An 18,177-nucleotide genomic window follows, 5' to 3' on the forward strand; every position below is an offset into this window, starting at 1 on the left:
TTGAAAAATATTAAAAATACATAGGCACAATTTTTTTTTATAAGCATTTAAAGTTCAAATTTTGACAACATTTATCAAATTTATAATTTATTAATTATTTTGTAGTTAAAAATTTATAAATTTTTAACTTTTATGGCTAAGGAATAAGGATTGAAAATTTAAAACAAGGCTCCACGTAAATAGGTTATATATAAATTACTTTATTCACAATAATATCATCAAATATACTTATTTCATAGGCTCCTATCATAGGCTGACTGACCGTTTTCGCTCAGAATCGTTTTTCTTATACAATGATATTATATCATTGAATTCAAATTTAACACCATCCATTACAGTGACCCACTTGTAACCTACTGTTCAGCAGAGCGACATCCACTTATCCACCATTTTTTTGCTGAATCAAAAAACTTTAAAATTTACCCATAGACCATAAGTCATTTCATATTATAATAGAAGTTCAAAAGTAATGAACATATAACAATTAATGGCACAAATTTTTTTATAAGGATTTTAAATTCAAATTTTGATAAAATCCATCATAATTGCGAACATTATCAAATTACTTTGTATTTAAAAATGTATATAATGGTCAATTTTTATAGCTAAGAACTAAAAGTTCAAAACCAGGTTAAAATAGTTATAAATATAAGTTATACCTATTTAACTATTGCAAATAATAGGTAACAACTTGGCAACAAAAAACAGCGGTAAAACCGGAAATATTTACGCGACAAGCATGGTTTTGCAGTTTTGAATTAAATGTATTTTGATGTTTTTGTTGTAATTAAAAATGATTAGGTAACCCTAATGAGTGAAAATCTTAATCAAATACTTAAAGTACCTACATTTTATATAGACCTGATATTATAATGTCTAAAATATTTTATATTTTGAAGAGTTTGCATAGTATACATACCTACCTGTTAACTTATTATTATAGAAAAAAATACATCTAGGACGTATACCAAATAGGTATGTGATTTTTATTTATTAGATTTATCGAATTCGTTACTAAATATATTCATTTATTGTTTCCATTATTAAGTTGTGTTTTGTTACTTTGGTATATGTAGCATGAATTTTTTTCCTTTTTTATTATGTTTGTATTTTTATAAAAAAATGTTTATATTATATTAGCACTATCATTATTGGCATATTATATAACCGGACTCGACAAGAAGAATAATATGAGTTCTAATATCTACTACGATGATCATAGATCAGCGATACTTAACCTGCGGCCCGCGGGCCGCATGCGGCCCTCCAACGATTTATATGTGGCCCGAACAGAACTCGTTGAATTGATAAAAAAATATAAGTTTCAAAACTAATATTATTATAAATATAAAATATAACAATAGATAAGGATGATCACAATGTTCTATTTTTGTTAGATATTGTACTGAACATAATTCTATTAATGAAGACTTTTTGAAATTCATTCCAATGAAAAATCAAACTAGAGGCGTCGATTATCTTGATGTGATAACTAATTTTCTTGACGACAATGATATTGATATTGAAAAATTGGTTTGTGTGTGCACCGATAGTAACGAGTATAACACAATTAGCTGCATTGATTGTATCTGAATATTCAAAAGTGTTTGATGAATTTATTGAATTAAAAAATGATACAAATCTCGAAGCTATTTTCAAAGAGAAGAGAGAACAAAAAGAATACATAGAATTTTGGAATTTAGTCCCAGGAAAATACAAAACCCTACAAAAATGTGCCCACTTTTTGATGACAATGTTCACATCAACATATCTATGTGAAACTTCATATTCAAAAATGAAATATGCAAAGAATGTGTACAGAAATCGGCTTACTGATTCACATCTTGACGACTTGTTAAGAGTAGCATGCAGCAACTACAAACCAGATATGTCCAAAATAGTGAAAAAACTATCTCAATTTCAAAATTCACACTAATTAAATATAAATATTTAATTAGTGTGAATTTTATTAAGTTTATCAAGAATAAATATTTAATTACATTTTTTTTATAATAAATTTTCAAATGTTATACAATATACACAATATATAAATTTATTTTTAGTTTTTTTTTAATTTCCGTTCTATTCATTTCAACTTGCGGCCCGCGTAATATTTTAAAATATTTTATGTGGCCCAAATAAAAAAAAGGTTGAGTATGGCTGCCATAGATGGTCTTAGGATTTGAATTTTGAAAAAAATTTAGTCTCGTATACATTTTAAACATAATATAACGAGCCCATGGTTGATTGGCTTTTCGCTGATAAATTATTTAACTAAAAGCGGTTTTGGAATAAATCTGGCTTATAAAATCTATCCTATAAGTGCATCTATAATTGTATAATTAGTTTCAATTAAATGCAATCTAAACTACGACCTGCAGCCACATCTTAATTGGTTGACGGAATATCACTTCACGCGTGAAACTTAGCACGCTAAGTATACTGTGTTGGCAACTATTTTAAGTCGAGGAAAAATAATTCAATTAATTGAAAACAATATTTTGCTTTACTTTAATTTAAACACTATACATAAATACCAAACTTAAAAAAAGTTAAATGCTTATTGGAAACAATTTACTGTCGAATTATTACAATATAAATAAACTAATAATTCTATTCGATTAAACAGTGTATAGGCACAATCGTCGTCAACAATAAACAATATAGGTACTAGCCAACACAGTACCTATAATATCAATATGATATATGCGACATAGTGTTTACTGTTTAATTATACGTCATAATAATATTATAATGATAATAATAATGGAGGACGGAGTGACCGAGCGGATTGAGTCGTCGGTTGCGATGCACGCCGGCGCCGGTTCGATGACGGCCGCGGGCAGCATTTTTCTTCGGGTAAGTCACGGTGTCCGGAGAAAAGTGCCGCCATGCCCCACCCGGGCATGGCAGATACCTACGGGTGCCCACTAAAAAATCTGCCAAAACTAAAAAACACACGTTTAAAATTTACAGTAGGTACCCACCCCCACAGTTAGAACTACCCAATGGCCTAAGTTGCTGCGGGTTAATTAATAACAAAATAATAATAATAATAATAATAATAATTTTTTTTGGTAGACAAAATTTTTTTAATTTTCTCAATTTTTATGAATTTTGTTAAAGTTTTAACTTTAGACCCACATTAAAAATAACATATTGTGGATCTGTGTTCAACTTGACCTAGAGAGAAAATTATTTATCGACGATATTTAAAAATAAAAATGTTTAAAGCTCAAAGAGTCAATATATTTTGAATATATCTTGTAAGGAAAATGCTCATATATTATAAAAAAAATTTTGTTAAAATATAAAGTTTTTACGGTTATTCATTTTTGAGTTACAACAAAAAAACATTATCGATTTTGTCAATAATTGGTTTTGTGTAAAAATTACTTTTATATTTGCTAACTTTTTTTTGTTTTTCACGACGCTTTTGAAAATACTGGAAACTTTTTTATTTTTGAGTTTTGACCTAACAAAGTACCAACTAGATTCACTTTCCTATCAGAAAAGATGATGAAGTAGAAATTTGAACCATTTTTACTGTTATAATAGGTGATTGCAGACACAAAATAAAAATAAAATATAAAAGCACAAATCGTTGTAAAATAAAATCCATTTATGTGTGCCGGGGGGCCATCCAGGCACGTAGCTAAGGGGGGGGGGGGCAGGGTGTGCCTGGCCCACCCTATTATGTGTCCGGCGAGCGTAATGCGTTTGGACGAATTTTTAAAAATTGCAATGTGTTTGGGCAATTTAGCATAATGTGGTTGGGCGAGTGATTTTAAAACATTGTAATGTGTTTGGGCGACCTTTTTTTTAATATATTGGGATGCTGTATTTTATCAATCAATTTCCCCTCTCATTTTGACAGACTTGGGACTGTCTGAAGTAAAAATATTATGTAAGTATATAATAATAATATTAAGTTTAAAAATTATAAAAATAGTTATAAAATTAAAAAAAATATATATTTGTTTTTTTAAATTTTTTTTCCTGGGAATTTTACGCCCATACGTTGTATATAATCTAAAATCTTAATTTCACCTAACATATACTTATTCCAGCTCATTTTTAAATATTCTTGTTTTTCTAATATGACTTTTCGTCGAATATTGTAAATATTTTTATTTATAGCATTACATTTTGTGATAGTTTCTACTTGAATTTGTTGTAACACATTAATTACTTGATATACATTTGGATGCGATGAATAAAATTGAGAATTATAATATGCATGAAATGATTCGGCTCCATTTGTTGTGTTTGGATCATTTTCAGGTTTCCTTGCCCATAAATAAGGAGGAAAAATAGAATCCTCTGTAATATATGTATCAAGTATATAATCTGTAAATGCAATGCTATTTTGAGTTTTTGGAGCAATTGAGATAAGTTCAATAGAACCATCGCCTACTTCGTTGGGTGATAAATATGGTAATCCAAACAAATATTTAAGCCAAACACCAAGTTCGGAATTGGTACCATATATTCTCTTAACAATAATTTATTTTTTTGGATTTGTCTAAACCAACATTGCGATAAATGAAACTGACAACACATTAATTGACAACCTGGGAATCAGGGAATGTATTATTAACTGCATTATGAGCTGCTTTTTCAAAATCTGAATGAAATTTTTGTACATTCATAATTTTACTTGTTAAATCAAGACATAATTTTTTTATTTCTAACCACATAGAAATATATTGATCTTCAGATTTTGATGTCAATAATGCATATACCTACTACGGGTATGTAATAATTATGTTTGAAGATGTGTATTGTATATAATTGATAAAAATAATTAGGAGCGTAATTAAATGTTCCATCGCCAAAAACGTTTTCAGATTCACAAAGATGTTTTAAATTTTCAGTACATGTAAATAAAATAATTTGTTTTTCTCGATTGACGAAACAAAATTGTTCATTGTTAGTTTTAATATCAACTTGAGTTTCAAACAGTTGGTCAAACGCTTCATTAATAGTTGTGGGTATTTTGGGAAAATGTTTTTTTACGAATCCTGTAAGCCGATTCTCTCAATAATTTAATGTCATTATATGAACTATTACCTCCATAAAAACGGGATTAGTGTCTTGAATTTCTTTTCGTATTATTTTATATGGTCTTGCATGTAAGTCTTCTGCGGCTTTTCTTTTCACGGCAGTTCTAACACACCGAACAGCTAAATTATGATCAGTAGTTGGTTCATGATTATGTATATTATTATTTGAAAAAGATAGTATTTTATCGGTAGTAGAATTTACTAAAACACTCTCGGTACATGTTCTGTTAGTACACCGAAAACGAAAAGATCCGTTTTTCAAGTGGTTAGATTCACTAAAAATATAATTTTCAATTGAAATGCATCGTTTATTTCGTTTTGTATTAAAAATATAATCAATTTTAAGATCCATATTTAACATAAACTCACTAACACTATAAAAATACAACTTCGCGTTTTCAATGTTCAAGCAAACTGATATTTGAAAATATGATAGAGTTCTACTAGCTGCCCGATCTCTATATAAGACTGTGGTATATTTAGATTGATCTAAAATTCCCTATACATTATATATAATAATTTTTATCTTAATCTTTAGATTATTATCTTTTATATTGCTCGCTCAAACACATTATAAGAAACTCGCCCAAACACATTACTTTTATTATGAGCGAAAAAAGGTAATTCGGCCAAACGCAGATCGCCCGTGTCCGGCCCACTCAAAGTATTCAGAGGGGCCCATTATTATACGGGGGCTTTTAATTTTAATGAAATTTCAAAATTTAATATTGTCTAAATATTACACAAATAAAACCAAATATATCGCATTGATTCGTGAAGAAGTACCTCAAGCCATTTATGTGCACTGTTATAACCATAGACTTAATCTCATTATATCCGATGTTTGTAAAAATGTAAAAATGTTTTTTGGTATAGTGGAGAATTTATATATATTTGTATCCGGTTCTTCTGTACATGCTAAATTTGTTAAAATTCAAAAAGATATGAAATATAAATCTATTATTGAGCTAAAAAGAGTATGCTAGACAAGATGGACGGCATAGGTATTTGCTTGTGTTTCATTAAAAAAAGTATTGAGCCCTCTTCTGGTTTTATTAAACAATTTAATTAATGAAAAAAGTGATAGAGCAGCTGAGTCAAAAGGATTACTTCATTTGATAGATTTCAACTTCATCTTTAATTTGGTTATGTTCTGTTATATATTAGGACTATTTAAAAATACAAGTGACTATTTACAAAATGTAAATGCAGAAATGGCTGAAAGTTTAACTTTAATTTCATCAATAAAAACTGTTTTTCAAAGTATGAGAGATGATGACTCGAAAATTAATGTCACTTTCAATAAACTTTATATTGAAGCTACTAATATTATAATGTTATGTTATACACTTATATTTATTGAGATTCGTACAGTGGAGTAACCAGAGGGAGGCTAAGGGGGCTATAGCCCCCCACCATTGACTGTGTTGACCTTAGAATATTATCAGGATTAATAAAAAAATAAAAAGTCTAAATAAAAGACATATTGTATTTGTATACTTAGCCCCCCCCCCATACAAAATTCCTGGATAGGCCACTGGATTCGCCCTTATATTTCGAGCCGTACAGTCCACAAACCTTTTTTTTAAAAATCAAAAAAATAAATAGTGTATTGCAGGTAAATAGGTATATGATATATTGATATATCAATATGTGTTTATTATCTTATATTATGCACATGCATGTTATATATTTTTAATTTAATGACCTAATAAATAAATAAGTAGATTTATTTAAAATTAATGAGTTTACCAATAAGTAATCAAATTAATTACTCAAAAAATACTAACCTAGTTACGCTAATGATATTTATTTATTATAAATTTAAACGGGATGAAACACAATAACAATTTTTATTTTAGTTATTAGATTAGTTGGGCTTAAATCTATTTATGTAGACTAAATGACAGTAAAAATAATCACAAAAACAATAAAACAAAAATAATAATAATAATAATAAAAAGTGAGTAAGTGGATGTCGCTCTGCTGTAAAGTAGGTTACAAGTGGGTCACTGTAATGGATGGTGTTAAATTTGAATTCAATGATTTAATATCATTGTATAAGAAAAACGATTCTGAGCGGAGACGCTGTTTGTCAGTCTGGATATTTTATATTTTATATTGTTATTATTTATTTATTTATTACCTATTCTGTAAGTTTAATTAATAATTTGCAAAAACAGTATAAATGTCTTGTACATTATTATTTGTGTCCGGGGCATGGTAATACCAAACTACATTTTCATAACATTATTACGGGCTAACCTTTCTGCGGGCACCCCTGGCTTCTACATAATAAATTTGTAATTTAGATATGTTTGGTAAGTTTTTCGATTAATATAAACTTGAAACTCAAATTTTGAAACCAGACAACAATTCAGATCAAAACTACAGAAATTTGTAATTTAAAGATAACTAATTTATGTTTGTGAAAATGAAGGTGAAAAAATAATAAAAATAAAATTATATTTATTACACATTTTTTATGTCATTCCAAACAATTTTTTTTTGTATACAGCTGGTAACTTTTCTACAAATGAACATGGATTGACTTCAACAGCAACCAGTTCTTCTCGATTTAAAAAGTCAAAAAACACCAAGTGCTAAATTACAAAAATCAAACATTTCTCATGTTGAAAAAAATATAATAAAATTAAACATGCAAGCATAAATACAATGTGATATACTCTGTCCTACAAGAGAAGAGAACGGGGTGGCGACCAAAAATCCTCTTTTTTCAGGAATCCTCACCACTTTACTGTTTGGCACCGATCATTCGCCGTCGTCAACAACACACACGCGGTGGCTGCACGTGCGTGATTTACCGCCACCGATGGTCATATAGTAAGGGCAATCAGGTCTCGGAACGAGCACTGCCATCAGTCTGCATACGCAAAACGGTACCCTTCTCTTGCGGGACAGAGTATAGTAACAATAATTTTATATTATAATATTCTTTTTTTTTTTTTAATGTATTTCAATCATTAAGATGTAAAATTAAAGAGCAAGTGTATACATTACATTGGTTCAGTATATGTTGTAGTACTAGTACGTTTAAGGTAATTAAGTTCAAACAAAGAAATCTTTTTATTTACGCCTATAGTTTGGTAAGGATTTTGTGTCATGTTTATTTTCCAAACAAAATTAAATTATTAGGTTTAGGAAATGAACATAATTATGCAAAATATTGTAATCAACTATAAAATTAAATAAATAATCTCTTCAAACAGTTAAAAACAAAAATTAGAAATATGTAATTTAGTTTTCAGAAATTATTTTACGGAAGTGGTGTCGTGATCTATTGGCACATAATATTAATATTAATTGAAAAAAAAAATAATTACTGAAAATATAAAAAAATAAAATAGCAAATGAAAGTGTTACTAATGGGTGGCTGCTTTCCTCAAAAATGTCACGTATTATGTATAAATGTTATTAAAGATGATGTATTTTTTTTTTTAATAATTTGTATATAACTAATCTGTATCACATCTACTTATTGTGCCAAAGCGGTATGTATAGATTGTAGATTGCATTTAAAAAAAAAAAAAAAAATAAATGATTTTGCCCTTTTTTTAAAATATAAAATAAGTGATTATACAAGTAATAGCTACACATAACACATAAGTATAACCTGTTAGTTTTGAAAAACTAAAATTATTGCTACAATTTGAAATATTGACAACATTAATATTAATTTTTTATACTCACTTCATAATTTTGTATAATCTTAAGAGAAAATTTAATGGGTTTAGATTCTAGTTTCTTAATTTTTTTCTCTGGATCTTTTGAATTATTCTAAAAACATAATAATAATAATAATAGTTAAGACAGTTTAAATGGTTTTAGTATAATTTTATAATTACTTCATCTTTTGTCAAAACACAAATAGTATTATCATCTGAAAAAATAATAGAATCATTTCTCGAAGCATCAAAGGTAATACAGTTAATTGGAAATGATCTATTTATTAACTCTGAAGGCGGGTTTAAAAATAATTGTTCTGAAAAGTCAGTGTATTCTTGTCTACTTAAATTATATTCTACAACCTGAAAAATTGAAATTAAATATTATTGCATTTCTATTATTTTGGTTGCTAAGTAATTAATTACATTTCGATTTGCATAGGCTATAACAAGATTTTCTGTCGTAGGATGAATCTTCATGCTCGTCGGAGAACAATGATATTTTGGTAAAGTACAATAATGCTGGAACCAACACATCATCACAAATTAGCAAACTATAAATAATTATGGTTGGTAGTATACTCTTACCTTTCCTTCATTGAACACAACAATATTACTTTTTCTATCAGCTGCGACAACATATTTATTCCATTTAGACACTTCCAATAAATGTATTAAGTCTTTGAAATCTATAAATGATAAGTAATTAGTACTATACAATTCTAATGTTTACAAGGAAATCTTTAACATACAGTGAGTAGTATCAATGCAGTATTTAGTCGATAAATCAAACTTGTGAGACATTTCTAAACAGACCAAAGTATTTTCATGTTTGGTAGCAAACCACAAGTATTTGCTATCAGACGAAAATGCCAACTGAGTGGAAACATCACATTCAACCGGTTGAATTCCAGTCTTTTTAATCATTGGTTCACAAGTGGCAGAATCCTAAGTAGTAATATAACAAAATATTATAAGGAGTTTAAACCCATAATGCAATTAAAATAATATATGTGATTGACAAATAAAAATATATTGCATACCATAATCAAACTAAATATTTTAAGTTTTTCTTCAGTTGAATAAACAACCCATGTGCCATCAGGTGAGATTGCTGAACATCGAACATAGTCATTTTTTGAATATTTGATAGTTACCAGTTTAGACAATTTGTTTTCATACTTATGTTTATCGCCCAAATACCAAACATCTAAATGGCTCAGATGTAACATCAATACATAACGAGCTTCTGACGCTAGAGATATAGTTGACTGAAATGAAGATAATAATTTTAAATTCATTTAAAGTTTCTGATACATATATTTAACTTGTTCAATTAAAGAAAAATAACTAACAGACATCAATGGAGGGTATTTAACCATATGTTTTGGAGGATAGCTGCTCACCGATAAGTATCCATCAATACCTATAGAAAAAAAATATTTCTTCTATACAATATATAACATATAGATAAACACAATATAATTACCTCCTGAAAATAGTTTCCCTTTAAAATGAACTAATGACCGTACTTCTACTGTATGTGCCACTAGTTGTACACTTCTTACCCATTTGTTGCATTCAACACTCATGTCAGATTTCATGGATATTAGCTCATAACATACAATAAGTGGATCAACACCTAAAAATATTAAATGTTAAATAAATAAATTATAAATTAACGCTATTTAATAGTTTTATGAACAATTAAAATATAGCATACTGAGTAGTGTAATGGTAAATTACATTTTATCATTTCATATAAAATGATTGAACTGCAATCACCTAACTATAATTTACATTAAATTTAATTTGATACAAATAAAGTGTTGTTCAGAAAATATTAAAGAACTTATATTAATTTACTACAAAATAAAAATGAATACAGTGAAGAACCCTAGTTAAGAAGCCAATATAGTACCACAAAAGTTTTGGGGTTGAGGCAGTTATGAGATGTTTTCAATGCATTTTTAAAAACAAATTTTCATTAAGTTATAGGTTTTAATTTAAAACCAAAATCTTCTACATGTTATCATCATAATATAAAAGTATAAAACACAATTTATTCTCTACATCTGATCAAGTATATATATAAATATTAAATAATATTTTCATGCTATTTAGTAGTATGGGTGTAAACTGCAAATAGTTCTTTAAATTATAACAATAAATACTAACCACTGCAATAAACTTTAGTCTGTGATTCATCTAAACATACTGTAAGTGCAATTGATTTAAGTGCTTGGTAATTGGCTATGTTTGTGCCTTTATTTCCATCCCAAAAACATAATTTACCACTAAAACATAATATAAAGGTCAAAACAGTAAAAATCACATATTTTTATAAACCATGAGAGATTATTAATTTTACCGAGAATCAGCACTAATAATTGTGAAATCGTTGGTGACTGCTATTGATGACACAATTGTCTCAGTTTGACCAGTAGGAAGTTTGTGTAAAGCATGACCACTTCTTCGGCTGTAAATACGTAAAGCATTTATGGAACCCGTGACCAGCCATTCACCACTTGAATCCCAAGAAATACAACTAATCTTACCTATAAAATAATATTTTCTTTAACTTAAAATAAACAAGTTATTATAATATAGATTATTTTAATACCTTCTTGTTTGTCCAATAATCTGTCATAAGTCAAACCGTCTGATGTTATTTCAAATATATTAATATAACCATCTTGTGTTCCAGCCTATATTAATATATTGATTAAAAACAAAATAAATCTGGTTGTATTTAAAATGTTAACTCACGGCTAAACGTCCACTATTTTTATGAATTGCTATACACCAACACGATCCAGACGTTACAGTTTTGTTGTACTGAAACACAAGCAAGATAAAGAAAAAACTCAAAACAATAAATCACTGGTAAATTCCATTACTATCACTCACCAAAGGCGAAAGACTGTGCAAGTCATGTTCTGTAACAGTGCCATTTGCACTGCAACTGAACAACCTTCCGTTGTACCATGCGAGACCCTCGACACTGCTGTCGCATATCAACACCCTGTCGATGTGCGGCTTGTAGGAGACGTCCCATACCTCAATTGACGCGTTTGACCTGTAGACCAAAACAATCAGACACGTCGGTGATGAAAAAAACATTAATTAGTGATGTACCTACCTTCCTACAGCTAGTTTTTGAGTTTCGCTTTCAACGACCATGCATTGGATCGACAGAAGTTCGGGTGAAAAAAAATTCACCCTGTGGACGTCAAACGAACCCATTACAACTGTCGGGTTGTAAAGCGCATATATTAATGAAAATTGAAATAATTAACAATTTTTGATTTTTCTCATTTTTTGAACAAAGTGGCTGTTAATACGTCAGACGTGAACTCGTAAAGTCGTAACTAGTCGTAAGCCTAAACGGGACGAGACAGTTACAGATTTTTAAATGTTCAATGCTTGTACAACCAACAATGCATGAAACTATGAAAGACACAATATGCCCGCATGGACATTCATAAGTTTTAGTATCAATAGATATCGTTTATCTATGTTTACCGATTTTCCATAGATAAGAAATACGAAACAGGAAGGCTGGGCACCAGTGTTGCCATGATGTAAAAATTAAATCTACTCGTAGCACTCATAGAAATCCTGTTCAAACGATTCAAGCCTAGATAGCCGCGGAATATGATTTTAAAAATGTCTGTTTCAATTATTTTCTTCGCTCGGTCTTTGTCAACGATAAGACTATCCCAGTGAGAACCAGTGGCTGACCGAAGGCTTAATTTGGGAGGGGGGTTCAAAAGTACAAAAATTGGCTAAGCACGGTGTAAAACATTGGAAAACTACAGCGTTTGCGGCGGGAAAATGCTGTCTAAGCCCCCCTAGCTGGATCCACCACTGGTGAAAACTGAGAGTATGAACTATAATTACTATAAACCATACGGTAAAGAATATAATTATAAAATTACCTATAACAAGCCGGGTCAAGGGATGTTGAAGACTTCATCTTCTCTTGGGTCGATGCTTTTCTAGCTAAAAATGACGTTTTTCGGTAACATGCGAAGCAGAGATAAATAGTACAAATTTATAGAGCTAATTTTTTTTTCCGTGTTAATAGGTCATATTGGTGACTTTTTTAAAATCATTTTTAGAAGTTTTAGGAAATTTTTGGTTATGAGCGAAACGATTAATGTATCGATTTCACAGATGTGTTTTTTATGTGTGTAAACGATAAGTAAGTAGTCGAAACGCGGATAGTTTTTGACAAATTTCATCTAGATAATTGAAAATTTGCAAATTATTTTGTATTTAAAATTTTATAAAATTTTCCAATTTTATGGCCTAGGACTGAAAATTCAAAACAAGGTTCCGTGTAAATAGTTTATACTGTAACCAAAAAATATATTAACACAGTTATTTTCTAGATATTTTATGTTTAAATTTGGACAAAATATATATTTAATCAAAGATTTCAGTTGTTTTGTATTGTAATTTAAAAATATTATTTGTGGATGATGGATATCAACTAACTTGTAAAATATATTATTATATTTCACACATACAAGTACACAATGAAATTTTTTCTGCAAAAAATAATTTAACCTACTGTATTACTAAAGCTTATAATAGTGAAATAAATTACTTTAATCTCAGTAATATCATAAAATATACTTGGTAATATTATAGGGTGACTTACCGTCTTTGTTTGGATTTTTTTTCGTATACAATTATTTTATATCATTGAATTAAAATTTAACACATCTGTTACAGTGACTTCTCTTGACACCAAGTGTACACTAAAGCGTTACCCACTTGCCTGCTTCATTAATTTTTTTTAACAATATTGTAAAAATTATGAGTTAACTTTTGTCATTATTATATTTTATAATTTTTATATTCACCACAAATCAAATAATTTAATTTTACCAACCTATTAGAAAAATACAAAGTTTTTAAATTCAAATTCAAATCAAAATCACTTATGTTTATAAATTATATTTTTTAATTTTAAAATCTTTAAATAATTCTATTAACTTAAATGGTTTTATGAGTGTTTTTTTTTAAATATTCAGGTCATAAACATATAAGATTTATTTTTATTTTTGTGATATATAACTTTTTTTTAAGGCATCATTTTTTTAAGACCCACCTATAACCACAGAACATTGTAACAAGGCAAGTTTGACGAGCACTGCCTAAGTCCTACTATAAACATTATTATAGGAGTGCGCAGACTTTTTTCGCAGGACTCCCTAAAAACTCTCAATAGGTACAAATAACTTGCCATATAATGCGAAAAGAAATTACATTAATTTTATCTAGCGTATTTATTGGTTTTAGATGTGGTTTCATTCTAATAAAGTAACAATACAGAAACCTACAGACATTTAATCATAATCAGTGCTTGAATTGGGAAAAATTAAGTAGAGGAGCTCAATCCAACTATTTAAAAACTGCGTTCCCAGGGTGCAATTACTCAACATAGACCTGTGGGGGGCCTTACCCACCATGCTCCTGGCTATATTAAAATTCAAAAATTCAAAAACACTGTTAAATGAAAACCGCAATATAACTGAAACTGATAACTAAAGACCGGATTTATATGTTTTTACATATCTTTACTGGGTCTATTCAGTCATATGAGAGTAAAAAATGTGGATGATTCGATATTTTGAATTTTAATATTACGGTACCCAGAAAAAATTTTTTGAACATTTCCGATTTTTTTTTTTATCATTTCCAACTCTTACTAAAGTGCAATAGTATTCCATTAGAATACGCAACTTTTAATATCTAATTAACACCTCACTATTGAAATAATATTGAAAAATAAAAATTAAAAAATGCATATTTTGGCAAATAATGATTTTTATTGATTATTTTTCATATTTTTTTAATTTTTTAGGAGAATATAATGAGAATATTGAAAGGTTTCTTAGACATAGCATCATATTTTAGGTATTTTAAGAGAATATAAATCCGGTCTTTACTGATAACATTTCATTCACAACACAATTTGAGATAGTATACTAACACACATTAGTATCTGAGCCTTAGATAATATACTATATTATGATCTACTGAATCTATCTGTGAACTACTGACTATATAGGAAAAACACAGGGTGACATTATAATTAATTAATAAACTTATATCAAAAATAATTTTGATATGAAAAATAGTAAAACTTGTTATGTAATTGACATCAATTGAAATCCACATTTTAATAAAAATTATTTTGGACATTAGTTTGTACTGTCCCCCCATCCAAGTAAAATAAAATAGTAGGGGTACGCAAAAAAAAATAATAATAGGGGAGCTCGTCCTCCTGCCCACTCCCCCCCCCCAATTTGAGCACTGATCATATTATAATAATATAATAATGACAAAAAATTATATTATAATTAATCAAAATTCTTTTATTTTTGATAGTTGTAGGTAGTATGAAAAAAAAGCAATACCACTGGGGCCTGAATGTTCTGGTGACCAAACCCGCAATTCTCACGACAATGGTGGATTTTTATTTCAACTATATTATTATCAATAGCAGACAATAGAGTAAGCAATCTATTTTATTATTTATAGGTACCTGTGGTGATAATTTTTGAAGTTTGATTCTACGAACTATCTTAGTTCATGATTCTAATTTATAATCAAAACATTTACTACTAAAAACTATATGGTTATGAGAACTCTGCAGGGGTTGCCATGGCATACCTGGCATCCCCCCTGCACACGCCTATGGACACTATAGCACTGTTTTAACTTTAATTACTGGGTAGGTAATATAAACTTTTCCACCATCCAAAGTTTCCCCCCTAAAGCAATGATTTTTTGTACCTAGGTTAATATAATATGGCATGTCTTATGAGTTATGACTAGGGAACGGATTTGAATGCAAATTGCATTTTTTCTGATTGTCCGAAAACATTGCTTTCCAAGCACAAAGTTAATTTCATACATCAAGAAATTAAAAAAGTAACTTTTATTTTTTTGTATTTTCAAGACTTTATTACATTTTTATGTTTTAAAGTAATTTTTATATAAGAATAGATAAAATTCTATAAAAATGTATTCATTCTAAAAGAATTAAAAAATAATATAATGATATAGGTATCATTTATTATAATATAATAAATATAAATATACAAATAATATCTTTATTTGAGGGTAAAATTTTTTCAGGGTAAAACGAAAATAGAGAGAAGATAATCGAGGAGACAAGATAAGTCTTAATTGTATTTTAATATTTTTTATCAGATAATTTTTTTATAAAGATGTGTTTTTTATTAATTTTAAGTTAAAAAATGTGTTTTTATTGCATTAAAGTCTGTTCCCTAGTTATACCTACTAGTATTGTTATGTTCAGTTATTTAAATTAGCCGATGGTTATAGATTAGACATTGAATTTAAATCGGGAAAAATAAATTAAAACTTTTAAATTGAAAACAAATCATGATGGTTAGTTAAGTATTGTTAAGAGATAGACATCTAATAAAATTGAGAAACTTTATATTTTTTGTTGCAATAAAAATTTCAAAATTTTTTGTGATTTATAAATCTCTACACTCTAGTTATGTATAATTTTATATTTTATATATTTCTAAAATGTACGATTTAGGCAAGTGTAATATTACTACAAAGTAGTATTACTCGTGTATTGTACCATTTATACATTAAAGATATTATTATATAGAAAAGACAAATATTTGTTTATTTTACAAAAATACAAATACAAACAATATATTAGTCTCTTATTTTTTAGTCCAAACCTTAATAAAAACTAGTTGTACAAAATTATGAAAAATATACTTGTGGGATTTTTCATAAATGTTGTTTAGTTGAATAATAGTTATATAGTAGGAATATTTAGGATGTTGGAAGATCAGAAATCTGAGTCACAAACTTAAAGTCTTCTGGGAATAGTAAAGTAGCATTAGCCAATATCAGTTTATATGACTGCTTAATTGTGACTTCTGCAACACCAGCAATGTCCCCAATTTCTTTTTGAGAACGTTTTTCATCAGATGCTTGGGACGCCATAAATATTGCTGCGGCCGCTACGGATATAGGAGAACGACCTGGTACAATATCATATTCTACTGCTTTTTTAGCTATATGAGTAGCTGCTCTCTGGACCATGTTTGGTAATCCCAAATTACAACAAAATCTCGACATGAAATCTCCAGTTGTTATCAAATCAACACTGGTTTCCAATGCCTTTAATATTAATTTAAAAACTCTTCCAATTTCTTTTTTACTAACTTTGCTTACAGCACATATTTCTTTGAATGTACGTGGTACACCTTCTTGCCTACAAGCGATGTACAAGCTAGCTGACGCAATTGCGTCATTTGATCGACCTTTAAGATTTTTGCCATCGTGCACTTGTTTGAACAGTACATTGGCCCTATCAACAATATTCCTTGGCAAATTTATGCGATCGGCCATAAGGCCAATTTCTCTGTATGCATTAAGTAGTGAACGATTGGTTGAACAAACCATACCCTTATTTTTATACTTCATACCGCCAAACTCATCAAATGATGCATCGCCCCTCGAAGGACCGACCAGTGTTGACAAGTCAGAACCATTGAGCAATGGATTTTCTGCCCCTCCAACACGCGAAGGATCGGCACTATTGGCGCCCTTGTCATTACTGAATGTTCTCCATTCGGAACCCACATCTATCACTCGATCACCGACCACAAGACCGCATTCAGAACATATTTGATCGCCAGCTCTGTAATCTTCAATCAATGGAGCATCTGGGTGCTGTTGGCATTGCACTAAACCAAACGTACAGTTTCTTTAACCATAGAACAACACAAATAATATGATATTTAAGTATGAATTCAGTAACTTACCTAGATTTTTCGACATTATTCTTAACTTTAGTAACGCGTAAAAAAAAACGATTGTATCATTAATTGAACTTTTCTACTTTTTGCATCAGTCAACTTTCAATAAATTCGATTATGTAATTTATAAATAAACAATAGGTACTATATTACAACAGATTGTCTCGTAGTATTGTGTTGTTGTGTTATTAAATATTGTTATTATTGAATTATTTAATATTCATTATCATTTTCATTACGTGACGACTTCATGACATATAAATTTAATAAATATAATTTTATGTCTACCAGGTAAAGGTCCTAGTTAAAGGTATAAAATTCTCATGGTTAGAATACGGTGATAAGCTGTGGTTTGATAGCACAGAATAACCAGAAGGAGCCTTTTGAGTTTAACATGGGTTCTTATGGGGCACAGATTTGCAACACCTGTTGGAATATCAGTGTTGCCGGTATAAAGATAATTCCCATTACTCTTTGTTTCTTGCGAGACTGTTATTCAAAACAGAGGAAATTAGCAAAGAGGTGGTTACATAAAATATGCATAGCTAAATATATTTAGCCATGCATAAATGCATGTATTTGCAAATCAAC

The 18,177-nt window shown here is 29.0% G+C and overlaps 3 protein-coding genes across 3 annotated transcripts; 1 reads left to right on the top strand and 2 right to left on the bottom strand.

The window, feature by feature from the left end:
- Positions 1-872: 872 nt before the first annotated feature.
- Positions 873-2,012, top strand: LOC132945914 (SCAN domain-containing protein 3-like). The gene has a single exon (XM_061015738.1). It carries the CDS (start codon positions 1,511-1,513, stop codon positions 1,934-1,936), a length of 426 nt encoding a protein of 141 aa, XP_060871721.1. The 5' UTR covers positions 873-1,510; the 3' UTR covers positions 1,937-2,012.
- Positions 2,013-7,518: 5,506 nt separating this feature from the next.
- On the bottom strand, positions 7,519-13,165 carry LOC132944630 (U3 small nucleolar RNA-associated protein 4 homolog). Its single transcript, XM_061014083.1, has 15 exons — positions 11,895-13,165; positions 11,663-11,831; positions 11,522-11,590; positions 11,376-11,460; positions 11,124-11,310; positions 10,931-11,049; positions 10,242-10,394; positions 10,108-10,178; positions 9,796-10,023; positions 9,505-9,700; positions 9,341-9,441; positions 9,179-9,274; positions 8,933-9,115; positions 8,778-8,864; positions 7,519-7,669 (listed from the first exon to the last, which is right to left on the bottom strand). Exons 1-15 carry the CDS (start codon positions 11,996-11,998, stop codon positions 7,550-7,552), a joined length of 1,968 nt encoding a protein of 655 aa, XP_060870066.1. The 5' UTR covers positions 11,999-13,165; the 3' UTR covers positions 7,519-7,549.
- Positions 13,166-16,410: 3,245 nt separating this feature from the next.
- On the bottom strand, positions 16,411-17,938 carry LOC132944631 (transcription initiation factor IIB-like). Its single transcript, XM_061014084.1, has 2 exons — positions 17,593-17,938; positions 16,411-17,514 (listed from the first exon to the last, which is right to left on the bottom strand). The coding sequence occupies exons 1-2, from the start codon at positions 17,606-17,608 to the stop codon at positions 16,595-16,597; spliced, it is 936 nt and encodes a 311-aa protein (XP_060870067.1). The 5' UTR covers positions 17,609-17,938; the 3' UTR covers positions 16,411-16,594.
- Positions 17,939-18,177: the final 239 nt, after the last annotated feature.

Source organism: Metopolophium dirhodum, chromosome 5, assembly GCF_019925205.1.
Source record: "Metopolophium dirhodum isolate CAU chromosome 5, ASM1992520v1, whole genome shotgun sequence".
Lineage (NCBI taxonomy): Eukaryota > Metazoa > Arthropoda > Insecta > Hemiptera > Aphididae > Metopolophium > Metopolophium dirhodum.